At 37.0% G+C, this 17,458-nt stretch overlaps 2 protein-coding genes across 2 annotated transcripts in view; both read left to right on the top strand.

Moving 5' to 3' along the window:
* Positions 1–17,458, top strand: part of LOC145999339 (uncharacterized) — a 478,836-nt gene that overhangs the window by 361,626 nt on the left and 99,752 nt on the right. The gene's annotated exons all lie outside the window — the stretch shown is intronic.
* LOC145999747 (uncharacterized) overlaps positions 1–17,458 on the top strand; it is a 63,186-nt gene that overhangs the window by 7,823 nt on the left and 37,905 nt on the right. The window contains exons 2-3 of the mRNA XM_083137033.1: positions 186–348; positions 7,961–8,553. Coding sequence (XP_082993159.1) covers positions 268–348; positions 7,961–8,553 — 674 coding nt within the window. The 5' untranslated portion in view covers positions 186–267. The remainder of the gene's footprint in view (positions 1–185; positions 349–7,960; positions 8,554–17,458) is intronic.

The raw sequence follows: 17,458 nt of genomic DNA, 5'->3' as shown, positions 1-17,458 counted from the left end.
AGCCTAGGTCTTCCGAGTGATAGCCAGATGCTCTACGAACTGAGCTATGGCGGGGTGGCTCTTGGTAGATGACTAAAGTTTTAATAAATACCCAGTATTTACCCAAATTTCATTTAGCTACCCAGTGTCTAAATACCCATGTCCCAGCCCTACCCTACTTATGACTTCAGTTTTCTTCATTCTAGGTTTCAGAGGATGACAGTTTGCCAAAGTTCGTGTGCTATCCGTGCATAGATAAGCCAGAGAATCTTGGAGGACTTTCATAACATGTCTTTTGAATCAGAAAACATTCTCAATGAATACCCGTCATCTGCAGAAGAGAAGCAGAGAGGGGAGACGGGCTTTGAGGTAAAGTTAATTTTCTTACTTGAATATGTTGTAATAGTAACAAATAGTCAAATTGGCTAGACTGCACAATCTACCCTTGTGTTTTACCATTTGAAGTAAAAGAAAGAGATGTTCGCTAATAGTACGTATTTCACACTACGATTTGCCACTGTTCATTTCTCAATTTACTTCAATGAAATAATAAAAAATTTACTACTACATTACTCACCATAGACTGTTTCCTTTAACCTAATCCATGTTAGTTTGAAATACACAGTATTGCCAGGTCAAACTTTGGTTTTCAACGTGGATATGTATACGAATTTTCACTAGGATTGAACTCTTTTTAAATCATGTTTTCATTCGTATTTTTTTTTTTTTGCGCATGTTCTCTAACATGCCTTTAAAGGATATCTTTAAAAAAAAGGCTGGGCCACGGTAGTGCTCAATTACTCCAGTGAGGGAGCTGGGAATCGGGAAGGGGGGCAATTTTTATGAAAATGTTACAGTTCCAATTGTTTCCTCACCTTAAGTCATACATTTCTGGAATCCTTGATTCCTACTCTTTCCAACGATGTATGATACATATTTCTATTCAGAAGGGTCGATTCGACATCCTTACCGTCGAATCTTATTTGCTCTTGGTGTGGTAATAGATGTATTTCTAAGGTATAGAAAGTATTATTTTTGCACCTGCTGTTACTAATAATGAAATCATGTATACTTCTTGAAGAACCACTGTGAAAGGAATATGTAAGGATCAGGGTTCTTGTGAATAAAATTGTATTTCATTCTACTCTATTTTGTTGTATTTTCGTTTGTGTGTGTGACGTGGACTTCATTGTAAAACTCTTTCAAAATACATGAGGAATGGAATATATGTAACTAGAACAAGATATTGCCATGCTTAAAAAAAAATTAAATTCATTATATTTTACCCTACATTGTTGATAAATGTCTGTGTTAATGCACTCATCATAAAAAAATGATGATAATTAAGGCCACACCTAGAGCGTGTAATAAAAACACCACATTCAACTTTTCAGTTTTCTAACGTGAGTGTTCATCAGGAACTTTGTACAATGAGGAGGTTGAAAGGCTAATATAACATGTATTTTTAAAATATTTAAAAAATATTCAAAAAAACACAAAGAAATGGTTTTGTGAGTATGTTATTTACACAACAACGTTTCAAGAATCTACTGTTCTCTTCTTCAGGTCCAAAACTTTGACTACGAGAAACTTCCCATAGCCATGTCAAAATATTTTAAATTGTTCAATGTTGAAATACGTGTTTTAGAAGGAAAGGGTCTTTTAACTTCAGGGACTGTTAATTTGTAACAGAATATGAAGGCAACATCAGTTCTAGGCATAGATTTTAAAATCCTGCCTAACCCATATCAAACCCACATCCTTATTCCTGGTTTTTAAAATATCGACGTGGCTATGGAAAGTTTTTCGTAGTCGAAGTTTTGGACCTGAAGAAGAGAGCAGTAGATTGTCGAAATGTTGTTGTGTAAATAACATACTCACAAAACGTAAGTACCATTTTTTGGTGTTTTTTGAATATTTTTCAAATATTTTAAAAATATGTGTTATATTGCTATTGTGAGTAAGTTGCACATTCATAATGAGTTTGATTATTGAAAGGCTAATTTGTAGGACGAATGTAAACCTTCATTTAAAAAGTCAAAACACTGCATTTTATATTTTAATAACCAGTCCCAGTAGATCTTCCATAACTAATTTGTATATTTTACACAACAAAATCAGATAACACACAGTGGAACCCCATTTTTAAGTTCCTCAATCTTATTTTTTCCTCAACATTTTAAGCTCTCTACCTACTGCAACCTGAGGAATATTTATTCTAAATTGCACTGTGAGGACAGTTACTGTTTTGCATTTTCTGACTTGAATGAACGAAAAAATTATTAATCACTGTTATATTAGATTGCTCCATTGGAACATGCTGACTGTCTTCTGTATTATTTCAAGTATTCTGTCTGTCTATTCACGTCTCTGGCCATCCATGTTTTTGTAGAGACCATAGTGCATGTTTGGTGCTGTCGTAGTCTAGTAGATAGGACATCTGACTGCCACAAGGGAGATCCAGATTTGATTCCTAGGTTGGGGATCTGAGGTAAGAAATTTTCTGGTCTTGTCCATACACAAAGCACCCCTGGGATTCACCCAGCCTCAAATAAATAGGTCCTGGGAGTAAAGGTGGCTGGAGAATGGTTGCTGATCACATCATGTCTAAATTGGCCAAGATCGAGAATGTCTGGTGCCCTACCCTCACATCCCCTAAATGTGGCTCAATGGCACAGTGCAATATGCACAGGGAACTTTTATCATAGGCATGTCACAATTGACATACAAAAGGGGTGCTACATCTAGTCCATATTCTTGCCTCTGCAGTTAAAATAGCCATTTTTCTTTGCCTCGTGCATCCACTAGGGCAGTGGTTCTCAACCTTTTCCAATCGAGGACCCACCTTGAAGAATATTACACTTCGTGGGACCCAGGGGCACCGAAACCAGGGGGCCTCCCCCCCCCCCCCCAGTTCTCTGTTTGGACTCCCTGTAAAGGGCCCAATGTATAACAACACAATTACATTTTGTAACAAAATATTATTTATATGATGGAAATTTCATAAATTATTTGAGAACTCTTTTTGAAATTACGCAGATTTCTGTTCTGAATGTGGTGTTTTACTGTCAGTGTTTCTATTTCCAAATACACAGTTAATTAAGGAATGCACATTGTATATTATGATTAGGTACAAGAATAGAGAAAGGAACATGGGAATACTGTGGTCCTGGTGTTCTTGAGTGAGTCAGTCCATCCAAAATTAGGTTTTGCACATGAATGTAAGCTACTTTTAACTTTCATTGTCAGCATCTGTTGATGCTTCGTTTACCTCACCTTATGAACTTCTGAGGTGCCAAAATTTGGAAGGTTTTGGTTTCGATTGTTTGCCTTCAAAAGAGACAAATGAAAGGAATGTTCAGTACATAGCAGTGAATTGTGGTGGTTGGATGTTGTTGAGATCCGAGTTCAGAGAGAATGAAAAAAAAAGAAAAACTGGAACACTTTTTGACTATTTCAAGAAGAAATCCAAAAATGTGAGTAGTAACTTCGTTTGCAAACTCTTGTAAAAACTTAATTCACTTATTAGATTTCATCAACCTATTAATTACTATTATCACATGTAAAACACTTGGCTCAGATCCATCCTGCAATATAGTTCTCTATACAGTACGTGCCTGAGATGGGGATATATAACTAATGGCTTTGCACCTGCAAACGGCCTTGAAGGGGCCTAATCTTGTCTCTGTCTCAGAGAACTAAAGTATTTTGTGGAAATACCACTATGACAACAATTTGGTGGAATATTAATTATCCAAATTGAACTATTATCAAACTAGGAGGGTAAAATGAATATACGATATATATGTTCTTAATTTTTTATGATATTATCCTCATTTAGTTCTGAAAACGTCTGTAAACGTTGGGCTATAGATATTCCGTGTTCCGATCAGTACCCATGATGCACAGTTAGGGCAACTATTCAGGGGGTATTTATATAATTTAGCCCCCTAGTCTATTCTTTGTTTTGGGCCCTGCCGACATTATCATCATCATTACTTCCATTAATTGCATGCTCTGTATTAAAAACACTTCTAAACTTTAAAATATACACACATCTGAGAAAAAAATGACTTGAGTTAAAATGCAGTACTGTAAGAAGAAGTTATTTAAATGCTAGAAATTTTCCCTCTACATGTTGATTTATATGCACATCTGAGAAAAAATTGACTTGAGTTAAAATGCATTACTGTAAAAAGAAGTTATTTAAATGCTAGAAATCCTTCCCTCTACATGTTGATTTACTTTGTAATTATTACATATGTAATGAATTTGAATAATCGATCGTCTTTGTCACTTCTGCCTCTTCAGCATCACATTTTTGTGCGGCCCCTTCCTGGACTAGCAACCCTTAGGTTACAGCCAGTGACGTGTGGTGACGTTGATACTTGGGGTAGCAATCAGTGAGGTGCCCAAGGGCAGGTTGGTGTGGGTCATAGCCCCCCTCCCCCTTTATCGCTCAGCATTCCTAAAAAGAACAAGACAAGAGACAATTGTAAAATGAGCAATGGCTACTAAAACGTAACTCCACCTCCTTTCGAGAATCAAAAACGATTTCATTTGACTAGTAAGCCAGAGTGAGATCCCAGCTTGGCCATGGGTGTTCTTTGTGTATGTCCCTTCATCAATTTTATCTTATAATTTTCGCGATTAGCCAAAAGTGGCAGGAAAGAGAAGTAAAATGAACCAAATCAAACAATCAATCAATGATTTGATTTTTGTTACTTAGAGTCGATTTTATTGTCACATTTGGTTAATCGTGAATATGATGCTATAAAATTAGTGAAGTGGCAAACACAAAGAACACCCAGGTCGAGGTTCGAAGCCGGGACTGCTCGTGTCGTAGCACAGTACTGTGATAACCATTCTGCCATGGTTGGTTGATTTGGTGTTGCACAGAAAGGCTAATTGGGACTGGACCTACAGTTCAAAGTGGAATCCGAACCACTATGTGCCTCCATCGGTTGCTGACCCAGGACCACTTGCACTCCCCCCCCCCCCCCCAGCATATAGGTCGGCCTACAACAAAGATGACCGTTTGGATACATGAGTATCGGTAATTCAAACTGCATTTTCTCTCAGTGGTAATTTTGAATTGGATTTTTGAAACACCATCTTTGTGTATGATTAATGTTTGTTCAAAAATATTGCATTGCTTGATTTCCTTAATTTCTCCACCTCACGATCTTGTTACTGAAGGATCGAGGCTAAAGCCCTGGCCTGTACATAAGTTTTTCTATGTAACCACTCTTCACCCATTTAATTTAATCAACATTAATCATCATGGCAGAAGTTAGGTAAAGTGATGGAAGAGCTACGCTAAAAATAAATTAAAAAATCCTCCCAGCCCATCTGCAGGGCACTGTGAAATCAGGAATCGAGAGATCTCTGTTTATGATTGCCCTCATCATTTCCATAAGTACATTAGCTACTTATAGCGATTAAATCTATACAGTTAGAAGAAGTGATGGGAGGTGGCAAAAAGTCAATATATAAAAATGGATAAACAGCTTTTTGTAGTTTCTTCAATAATATTCATTTGGCTTTTTGAGTTCTTGAATGAATTTTTCATTCCACATTATTTCATTATTCACCACAGAGTACAACACATATGAACAATAATGCATGCTCGTCACAGGTTCCCGGCCTGGATTGTTCTTTGTGAGGTCCCTACATCAATTCCATCATATATCACTCATTCTCATTTTTGCAATAACCAAATGTGTTGGAAAAGCAAAGTAAAATAACCAAACCAACAACAACAATAAGAACGTTTATTTATTGACTGTTTAGCTTACCCAAATGTTTTAATTGGAGGCCAAGAGAGTAGTACATTTAAGTAAGTAAAACACTACTAAAAAGAGAGTGAGCAAATATTTGTTATTTAACTATTATATATTCCATATTTGAAAAAAAGAAAGAAAGAAAGCATAATATTTTTGTCTGCATATAATACGTTCCCATTTCATAAATAATAAAACTACATTCCATATTATACATACACATTGTACAATGTTTGAAAGTTGTGGTGTAAATACAGATAACATAAGTACTGCAGAAATTTTTTTCCCAAGTTCTTTACAGAAATTACAATGGAATGAAGGGGAAACCCATCACCTATCTGTTCCTATAGGAGATAGACTGGAGCACTTGAAACCAGGACCTTTAAGCCATTGCAGCGAGGTGGGCGGTGGGGCAAGGGAGATAGAGGCAGGAATCTTCCCTTTCCCTACCGTCGGCTGTTCCTACCTGGAGCTGGTGAGGCATAGGAACAGTCAGCTAGGGCAGCCTTGTCCGCAGATCGCGAGAAGCACGTAAAAAACAGTGTTGCGTATGGACTGTGGCTTCAACAAGACAATAAATATTGTGATTTGATAATAATTAGAGATGTGAGATTGATTGATCTAACTCTGCTAGATTAGCTACTCCTCAGTGCATGTCAGTGGCTGTAGCCTAGTAGCAAATACCCACTGCTTCTATTTAAGAAAAGCAGGAAGACTAGTGTGCTTGCTTTTATGCTATATTTTTCTTGTTAGTTTATTCATTGCATTGGCTCAAGAACTATTTACGAAGTGAAGTGACTCAAAAGCATGTTATCTTTGTGGCACTGTGTCAAGTACACATAAGGAGAAACTGGATAATATTAATACTATATGGACCATGAAATATTTCATTGAATGTTGTTTCCTTTCTTAAAAGTCTAGTAGAAGTTGAAAATATTTTGTTTTGCAAAATGCCACTGCTTTGTTTAATCAGGATTAGTAAAATTTTACTCGTACGTATGCCTGTAAACGTGTGTGTGCTACTTCATACTGCATTACTGTGGGTAGTGTCACTTATACAATGCGTAACCAATGCATATATATGTGTAAGCAACTGAGCATGTGTGAAGATATTAAACTCCCATAAAGGATTGTGGGAAGAAGTACAGCATATAAACACTTTATGATTATCAAATTCTCAATCAAAAGTTGCAGATAAAATATTCTGTTACAAAATTATGTAGTTTGAATGTAGATATTTTTTTTGTGCAGCTCATAAAGTTCAATCTATGAGGTGTTTCAATAATGGTAACTGAACAAGGTTTCTTTTGGATACTTCGTTATTTTTTTATTGAAACACTCTGTACCTTGATAGGTATATTATTGTTGTCAGAGATAGTAATTGTGATTACTAAGTTTCGAAGGTTAACTCAGTGTGTATATTCTTAGGTCTGTACTTCAGATTCTTTATTTTAAAAAAATACTCCCCCCCCCAAATGTCTGAAGGAATCGGCACCTATGGTGGGACCCATAAGCATGGGTGCCGGCAGAATTTCTTGTAAAGGTGTGCACCCAGTTTATAATCATATTTTTGCTAACATCGACTCTTTTAGATACCCTATTTTACGCTTGCTTAAATAAGTTACACATACTTAATTCAAGAAAAGTAAATATGTAATTTAAAAGACTAATTTACTCTACTTTAAAATCTAACTAAATACACATGCTGAAATTGAAAACAATTGTTTTATGCAGCTAGCTTTGTAATTCAAGCAGTCTCGCTGGCAATGTGAAATGATGACACTTGACACCTCTGAGCAACCACATACACACACACACAAAGGTGGTTGGAAATATCAACTGACACCTGCAGTCAACATGCATGTGACTATGTGCAACACGGGTTGAATTAAAATTGTTAAAACAAAGATTTTTAAGACACATGAAATAATTTTTCGAGTCCTACTTTGCAACCCACCAAATGCCCTCTCGGGACCCATCAGTGGGCAGCGCCCCATAGGTTGAGAAACGTTGCACTGGGTGCATCAAACCTCACATCCATTTTTTTCTTTAGAAAGTCAAAGACATAAAGTGCATAGAAGTTTGTGTGTGTGTGTGTGTGTTTTAAATTATAAACTGTGACTTAAAGAAAATCTGATTAAATATTTTTTAAATAAAAATTGTGATTTTAATCCACCCTCCTTGTGATTGCATTTCAGAAGTGGTGCTGGTCTCATGGTAGTCAAGAAAATTTGGCTGCTCCAATGTCTGATACGGGTTTCTCTTCTGTGGAAGTGCGCATTGAGTCTGAAACAGAAAGTGCTGATCCATTGGTTTGTGAACAAACATCTCTGGAGAATGTTTGGCTTCCGGATGAGTCATGTGTCAAGACTGAAACAGAATCATTCCAGGAACCTCCTGATGTTGATATCTTTGTTGACATCAAACCATCTAATGAGTGCATAGAGGATGCTTCTGTTGACATCAAACCATCTAATCAGTGCATACAGGATGCTTCTGTTGACATCAAACTATCTAGTGAGTACATGAAAGAAATGTCATTTTGTAAAGTGGAAAGTGTGAGTGGTGATAGTTGGATGCATTTTGAAGACAAAACTTCGGAAGTTCCTAGTGGACAAAATGTTCATAAAAGTGAAGGATTTTATCCATGTGATCACGTACAATTTGTTGAAAAAATGCCAGCTGAAGACAGTGACAATGGTGAATTAATTTTAAGTGAAGATGAGGACATGAAGTATAGTGTAGAGAATCCTGACCAAGTAGAAAGTGAAGTGGCAGAGCCTGGAGAAAGGTAGGTGGAGGAAAGTTTAGTACATGGATTGAAAATCAGCATGAGAGCACTAAGGTTCAAGATTGGACCTTATTACTTACGAGTTATGATTCATGTAATTTCTGTATTGTGCCACCAGTGCTGCAGGGTTACGCATAAGATTGTCCATATAAGATATTTCCCCACTATGTCAGATTAGAATGAAATTTGTTACATGATATTGTTAGATATATATATAAGAACCCATATTTTTTTTTATATTTAGAATATTCACTCTAGTTTGTTATTTATAGTCCTTTGAAATTTCCTGCCATTTGATGCCCACTCCCTTTTTGTGGGATGAAGCAATGTATACAGTGGCGTGTCCATGATTTTCGAAAGGAGGGGGACTACATATACTTTTTTGGTTGTCAGCCTGCATTTTGTCAGGCCGCGGTGGGGAGTGGCCGCGGTGGCTCAGTCGGTAACGCGTCTGACTACCATGCTCAAGGTCCCGGGTTCGATCCCCGGCCGGTTCAAATCCGGGAACTTTTCTAACGGTGGAAGCGGCCCCGGCGCCTACCCAGCGTCGAATAACATGGGTACCTGGGGGAAACCCTGGGGGGTAAAGGCGGTCAGGGGCGTGATGCTGATCACATCACCCCCACTCACGACCGGATCAAGAAAGTGTGGGGCGTTACCCTCCACACCACCTATACGCCTTCATGGCGTGGTGCTATGCACAGGGGAACACTTTTTTACCTTTACCTGCATTTTGTCATATTTTCCTGCATCCTAATTTTGGCATTTTGCCGTTTTTTTTTCTTCGAAAAAACTACCTGGTTTTTTTTTTTTAAGATAAAGCCCGGAAGAAACCCAGGCAAAATTCGGTTTTTGGTTTTTTTTTTTCAGGTTATGTTTATAAATACATTTTTCCCTGATAGTAATATATTGAAACATTCAATTTGTATTGTTTTAGTTCACTGAATCAAAAACTATTTAATATTTTCTGTTAACATGGTGAAGAATTGACAATCAAGGTCTTGCACCTTGAAATGATTAAATTAAAAACATACCTAACCCATGCTGCAACAGACCATTGAGCGCCCAGGCCTACCTACAGACTGCCGGCTGCACTCCCTCTTGATCCTACTCTGAGGTGGGAGATCATCAAACCAGTTACAGGGTGATGTGTGGTCAGCACGATGAACCCCCAGTCGTCGTAGATTTTCATGATCGGGTTACGCTACTGATTCGTAGCTCCCCAATTTAATCATGATGGCGAGTGTTCACCAGTCTCATACACAGGCCAAAATCTCAGGAGAAAAGCTGTTACGTTTCCCCAAGGAGACTCAAACCTGCACACGTCCGATAGCTGGAGCCCAAAGCATGACCGCACAACCACAGTGCGGGACAAATGATTAAATTATCTAAGATACTATATTCTGAAAAATTCTACTCTTGCTGGATGGTGTAACAGTTAATATATCTGATCAGTTCCCAGTGTTGTGCATTGCAATTCTATACTAATACTTGATAGCTGTGGTGGTTTAGTGGACTTTAATGGCAGAGTTATTGGCACAGCATGCTGCAATGCCAGGGGTCCTTGGTTCGGACATGGATGTTTGCAGAAAAATACAAATACTGAAAAATTGAGAAAATAGAGAGAAAAAGGGGGAATACTACTGCTTAGGAGGATTAATTTTATTACAAATGTGAAGAAAAAAGTAGACAGGCTGTCTGACTGCCCATGCAGAAGACCCGGGTTTGAATCTTGGGGTGAGTGATCTAAGGTCAGAATTTTTCCAGTTTTGTCCCTGCATAAAGCCGCTCTGGAACTCACCCACCCTTAAGTCAATGGATCCAAGAGGGTTGGGGGTGGGAAGGTGGATAAAGGCAGCCGGAGTTTGATTCTGATCACATTACCTTCAAAATGACCGAGATGAAGAATATGTCTGGCCCTACTCCCATATCCCCTGAATGTGCCTTCATGGCGTGGTGCTATATGCATGGGGAACTTTACCTTTACCTACTATACAACATACAGTAGCTGCACACACACTTTTAATTCTGCTTCAATACAGTTTGTTCGCAGTTCAAGTTTAAATATCTCCTCGGTGTATTAACCATGTCAATATTATAATTATTTTCCTGTAGTTTACGGTTATTACAAGCATAAGAAAACAGAACAGGAAAATAATTCTACAATGCAAGCAATGCGTTCATACAAGAAAAACAATATTATAAGGCTGACATATTTAATTGTCTTGACTGATTTCATCCAAATGGAATACTGTATCAATCCTCCAAAATATCTGTTTGCTATGAAACTAACAGTTCCCATTAGTGGCCCGTATTTGGATCCCAACATACATATGCACTATATTGTTAAAGAAAATTATTTGTCAAGCCATAGCTTAAGAAATGCCCTAAAATATTTAGGTATCTTTTCTTAATGTCCAAAAATGTAGTTTAGGCAGATATTTGAAAGTGGCATCAGAAGCTACCTCAGAATATGAAAAATCATTACCACTTCGATCGGGTGAATACACCTATAACTTATTTATTTCATACATTTTTACATTGCTACTTACGTATTCTGCATCGTGGAACATTTTTTAAGGTGTTATTATGAATTTCTCAAGGAAATAATGTCCATTTTTCACATTACGACTACTTATTGTTGTTCGTTTTTTCGCTTCCATAACATACAGTATATCGCGAGAGTAATGGTTCATCACACGTCGTGCTTGTGTTTTGTTGATGTTCCAACCTTCTTAATGGAAAAATACCTACTTTCGTGTTACTAATTTCGTATTTTTTCCTAGGTTTGAAATTGTGGTTTGTAATCGCATTGCACCACAAACCATTCAATGATACCCCCACAAACCATTCACGGATAGCCCCACAAACCATCTTGCATAGCCCCAAAAATCATTTACGATCAAATAACCATCCATGGGTAGCCCCATAAACCATCCACACACCATCACGGTAAGGTTAGGTTAGGTTACTTACATTAGGCAAACATAGTTAAAAAATGGTGTGGTTGGAAACACTTACAGGGGGTTACATCATCAAAGGCATGGGACATCTGGTTCACGTAGAGGAAGGAAATGAAAGCAACGTTAATTGCATGTCAGAGATATATTTTCTTAGGGAAAAAAAACATGAATTCGAGCTAAAAAAATAGAAAACACATTCACGAACTTCCACAGAAAGTGATTTCAAAAGTAGTTTCTTCTGTAAAAATGAAGAAATCCATATTCACTAGATCGAAGTGTTACCGAAAAATCTATTTTTCATCCACCATCTTGAAATACTTTCAACAAATGCAAATGCAAAATAAAATCATTCATTCCCTGGGTGTATCTATTTGCAACATGAATTTAAGCTTAAAACTGTCCTAACGTAGCTGAGACTTGTTTTCTTAATCTACGAAAATCTAACCTCAAATATTTGCATAACTTCAAACTCTCGCAAGGCATGTTGAATCAGTCTGTCGTCCACCATCTTTAAACAGGGTGACTAAAACATGACACCAATCCTTTAAGTTATCTTGTAACTGTAAAAATTGCAACTCAAAAGCTTTACATTTGTGGCAAAATGTATGTTTTCGATTTTACCACCACCCCTCTCCTAAACTATGATATATATAATTTTAATAGTTTTACTGCAAAATTGGAGACCGAGGAATTATCTACAATGACTGGGTTTAGTTTCTTATACTCCGAATATCATTGTAGACACTTTTGGGGAAAAAGAGAACATGGTATAGATTGTGCATGCAACATGAGGAAAATCAGTTTTTTCATTCACCATCTTGAAACACATTGTTCAATTTCACTGACATGTAATACCATTGCAGTCTGTCAAGTTTTCTAGGTGCAGAAACATGTTATCATGGTCACTAAATAGATGATGTATCATTCTTTGCCCATCCACCCCACCCATGCTCCTCCTAAGTCATGCATTATGTTTTGATACTTTTATTGTGAATTTTCAGTGCCAGTAATGTCAGAATGCCCCTGAAAGTTTTATGCACAAACCTCGAGATTGTAGTCTGTAAAAAGGTTTGAAAATGTCTTAAATGGTCAAAATAAGAAAGTATATGTATGCATTGTATGCCCCCTACATTTAAGATAAAAGGAAATTGTGGTAGATTATGAGAGTGCTCGACTTCTTGGGTATACAGCTCCTAAGCACAAATATGATTTATCCTACATTGGCAAGGAACCCATTACGTTCAATCAATGCACTTAACTGGAGGGAGGGGTCAGTGCCCAGTGCAAGGCATTGGAAAGAAAACAGAACATTTGCACACATACTAAATTTTGAGAAATGAAATGAATCTTTTGAAAAGTGTTTGGTTTAATTATACCACAGTTTACTTTATTCTGCTTTCATGACTTTTCAATAAAATGTACTCAATTCTCTTTTGTAATGCCTCTCTCCAGAGACAACCCATTCATTTATACAAGAAGAAAATTTAAATTCTTGCAAAATCTTAAAAAATATCCATGTTGTTTTTGTAGGTTTGCATCAAAATATTTCATAGCTCAAGGGGGCATGGCCTCCTTGCCCCCCCCTGGGTACGGGCGTGACCCAGACACTTACATGCATATGTGTGTGTGTGTGTGAAACAAGGGAATTGCTGCATGAATGACACAGCACACTGAAATACATTGATCAATATGATCCACAATTTTCGAATTTTTGTTTCTGCACCTCATTTTTTTTAAAGAAAATATTTATTTTTTTATTTATTAAAAATATTAATGTTCAATCTTCCAGTAAAGAAATTAAACACTCCAGACTCAAAATTGTATTGAGTAACTGACAGCAAAATATTTACCTTGGCACCCAATTGGTGTGTGTGCTGCTAGGGGGGTTATTACTTTGACCATGTGGGGAATCAAAACTTAGGTATTTCAGCTTGTTGGCAACACTTGTGACAGTAACAAGCATCATGTGCCTAAATATTGGCCATATATTCACATGGAGAATCATAAATCGTAAGTTTGCACTGGAATTTTGTACACTTGGCAACACTATTGCTAGATGCCAGTTCACATAGCAACTAGAAGTCTATTTTGTGGAGACTGTATATTCATTTTAATCTCTATGACTTGTGACATTTTTCTATGCGGATTAATAATAAAAGAGTTATGTTATATTACTGCGTAAAAACCTCACAGTTGCTAAAGAGGAATAGAGATGGCAGCACCAGGCATGCAAAAATTAAGAATTAGCATAATATATTAAATATCTTTATAAATAATAACAACGCAAATTGGAAAGATGAAAAAATTAAAAAATCTACTATAAGAAGATAAAGAATAAATATAAAAGAAATAAATTAATATATATATATTCGATTAATCAAATCAGTGATGATATGTAAGTTAATATGAAAATTAAAGAAGTCAAAGCACTGATACAAGTTTGTGTCTTTGAACAGATATTGCATCTGTCTGATTGATTTACCATTCCCATAGCGGAAATTTTGTTTACATCAGTGGCGGCGCATTCCAGTCGACGCCCCACAGCACTTTTTGTTGTGCGTTTCAAGCTTAGCACCTATTTGGATGCTCATGTCAGTCGTTTGGCACCAAGTATACACTCTGTTGTGCCCAGTTAGTGTTGGCACGTTCCAATCGCAGCCGCAAGGGAGGAGATTAGTATATTTCCCAAAGTTTAAGAGAAAAAGGATATATAAATTCATAAATCGTCAAAAGTTGAAATAGAAGGAAGTCCAGATCCAGATCTGTCCATTAAGAAGGAAGCTCATGTAGGAAATCCAGGATGAAGTTCTGACCTGTCCATTAAGAAGGAAGTCCAAATCCAGATGTGTCCATTAAGAAGGAAGTTCATGTAGGAAATCCAGGAGGAAGTTCTGACCTGTCCATTAAGAAGGAAATCCAGATCCAGACTGTCCATTAAGAAGGAAGTCCAGATAGAAGAATATACAAATTGAAGAAAACTAATAATAAAAAACATATTGAGATAAAACTTGACTAGATGAGAATTATAGAGAAAAGTAGGACATCATGGAAATAGAATATTCTCTTTCCATGTATCCTTGTTTATATAATATATTCGTTTAAACGTCTCCATTGGAAGGCATCCTGTATGGTTTCGTTGTCTACAAAGAACCCTACCCTGTAGATATTCTAGCTGAGGTTTAAGATTCAGATTCATGCACTTTGCACCAAAATGGAGGTAGCATTAATAAATGGCGACCAACTTTTGGGGCTAGAGAATTAGGAACCAAACAGCAAAGATAAAAATAATAATTGAAAATGGAAGAAAAGGATAAAGATGGAAATGAGAATTAGAAGCTACAATGAAGGATGATGGAAAGAAAAGGGAAACTTTCAGTTGTTGTGGAGAGAAAGGAAACAAGGAAGATTATTGTTTGTACCATATGTAATTAAACGAGACATCGGATGTGCGAAGGAATAAGAGAGGAAGAATATATATGAATAAGCAAAAGGGAAGAAGGTTACATATGTAAGAAATGCAAAAAAAGAAAAGCTGAAAGAAAAACAATAGAAGACATAAGAAATAAATATATTAGAATTGTTTAAAAAAATGTCAATACAGCTGGAAGCCAACGCTGAAAAAAAGAGTAGAAGAAAGTAACAGAGAAGTAAAAGAAAAGTATAAGAAAGCAATAGGAAAGGGGAAGAAAACAGCAGAGAAGTATAAGAAAAGTTAGAGGAAAGCAATAGGAAAGTGGAAGAGAACAACAGAGAATTAAAAGAAAAACTAGAGGAAAGTAATAGAAAGATCGATGAAAATAATAGGAGATTAGAAGAGAAATTTGATAACAGGTTCGAAGAGAGTAATAAAAAACTGACAGATATGATAGAAGAGGGAAGAAGCAAAAGTAGAGAAATGTATGCAAGAATAGCTAATGCATGCGAAGAAAATAGGAAGTTGGTGGAGAAGGAGATAGATGATAGAAGTCTAGAGATGAATAGAAGGATAAAGGAAGAAGTGTCGAGGTTGAGAGAAGAAAAGGCATTAGAACTTCAGGAAGTTCAGGAGAGAACTTTGTTCGTGGAAAAGGAAATTATGCAAAATAGAACCAAACTGAATGAAGCTACGATGAAAACGGATAAGAAGGAAAAGGAAACAGACAGAAAATTAAATGGGGCAGTGTCAAGAAAAGAGAAGACAGAAAAGAAAGAAGAAGTAGAGAGGAAGTTAGGAAAGCTATTCGTAAAAGAAGGAAACATAAAACCTATATTTTGAGAAAGTGAAGAAACGAATGTTAAGAAAGAGATGAGAGAAGAAAGTTCAAGCGATGAATCGACAACGGAGGAAGAAGAGAAGCATAAGAGAGATAGAATAGCGGGACGTCACAAGAAAAGGAAATGGAAGAGTAGCGAAGAGGGAAGTAATAATGAAAGGCTCTTGGACATTGGAAAACAAATTCCCGAGAGACGAGATCTATAGGACCAGGTTACCTAGGCCACAAGAATTGCAACATCTTCCAAAATTCAATGAGAATATATCTGATAAATGTCCCAGAAAGTTTTTAAGGGAACTAACAACAAATGTCAGACTTATGAGGATCCTCAAAGCAATGATTTTGAACGTCATAGAGACATGTTTTGAACAGTCGGCAGCAGGATGGTATCAACTGAATCAGCACAAATTCAGAAATTTTAAAGAATTCAGCCAAAAATTCTTAAATTACTACTGCAGTGAAGATATAAAAGAAAGGCAGCTAGAAGCATTGAAGAGAAGATATGTAGATTGGTCCAAAGTCGACAGCCTAGAAGAACATATGTGGGAGAAGAAGAATACAGAGAGCTATAGCAGCAGTTAAGATAAAAGCAGTTGATGATTTTACGTTACTTAAGGCATGGATGTTCTAATGTAAGGAGAAATCAAAATGTACGAACACAATTTGAATTAGATATGATTAGAAATGTACATTGCGTGAACGGTCACTGGTTCGGCCATTGGAGAAGGACGATGATGTTCCTTCTACATTGGTCTTCGTTTACTAGCCAAATTTATCATGAATCTATCATGAATTTAAGAATCAGGAACCGGAAATCAGAAATCTGGACACTGAAATAAATTACGACATAATATTTAATACACCACTGTATACATACTTACAATTCCGCTCGCCTACTGAGGCACCATAAAAAAAAAACACTGTCACGGACCCACAATACACCGGGTCTAAACAAGTGAGCAACGGAGACCGCTGATGGTCGGTTTTAAACACTACATTCGAGCACCCAAAGCTAGGAATTTAATCATGGTCTAGAGAGAGAAAACAGTTTCTCTCTGACCTACAAAGGTGCTGAAAAACAAAGTTTCTATCTGAAACTTTTAACTGTGAATGAATGTTCTAAGACTGTCTCTCTAAAATGTGAATGTCGAACTGCCAAATCGAAGTGTGTCTATCGAACTCTCTATCGAACTGCCTAATCGAAGTGTGTCTATCAAACTGTGTCTGTCAAGTTCTTACTTCCTCTTTTCTCCTCGTTCTCGGAAGAATTGTTCCTCTTCTCTATTGGTCGTTGAACTTTTTGCTCCGCCCACACGTGGTCACTTCTGCATGTAGGGGCGATAATCGTAACACACGGGGTGATAAGGGTGAGAATCCCTTAACATAAAAACACAATAGCACCTTGTTTGAGAGCTGATCTCGAGGAATGAAAAGCATATTTTCTAATTAATTTTAATGGCTCACAACTTGGACACTTCGTTAAAGTTATGCCTTCCTTGTCTGTCGGAATCCCATCGAAGCGACGAGATATGAAGAGAAATGTTCTGGCAGGGTTGAAGTTCAAAATTCCGTACTAATCACTCTTGTCACTGAGCTGTCTATGAGCAAGACTAGCGGGCGGTGGTCGTGGAATTTATGCGTCTCGTGGAGAACACCATGTGTAGGGCGATTGTCTAGAATCCGAGCCTG

Source organism: Lepisma saccharinum, chromosome 15 (assembly GCF_977018435.1).
Source record: "Lepisma saccharinum chromosome 15, izLepSacc3.1, whole genome shotgun sequence".
Classification (NCBI taxonomy): domain Eukaryota; kingdom Metazoa; phylum Arthropoda; class Insecta; order Zygentoma; family Lepismatidae; genus Lepisma; species Lepisma saccharinum.
This window is presented reverse-complemented; position numbering and strand designations above follow the sequence as displayed.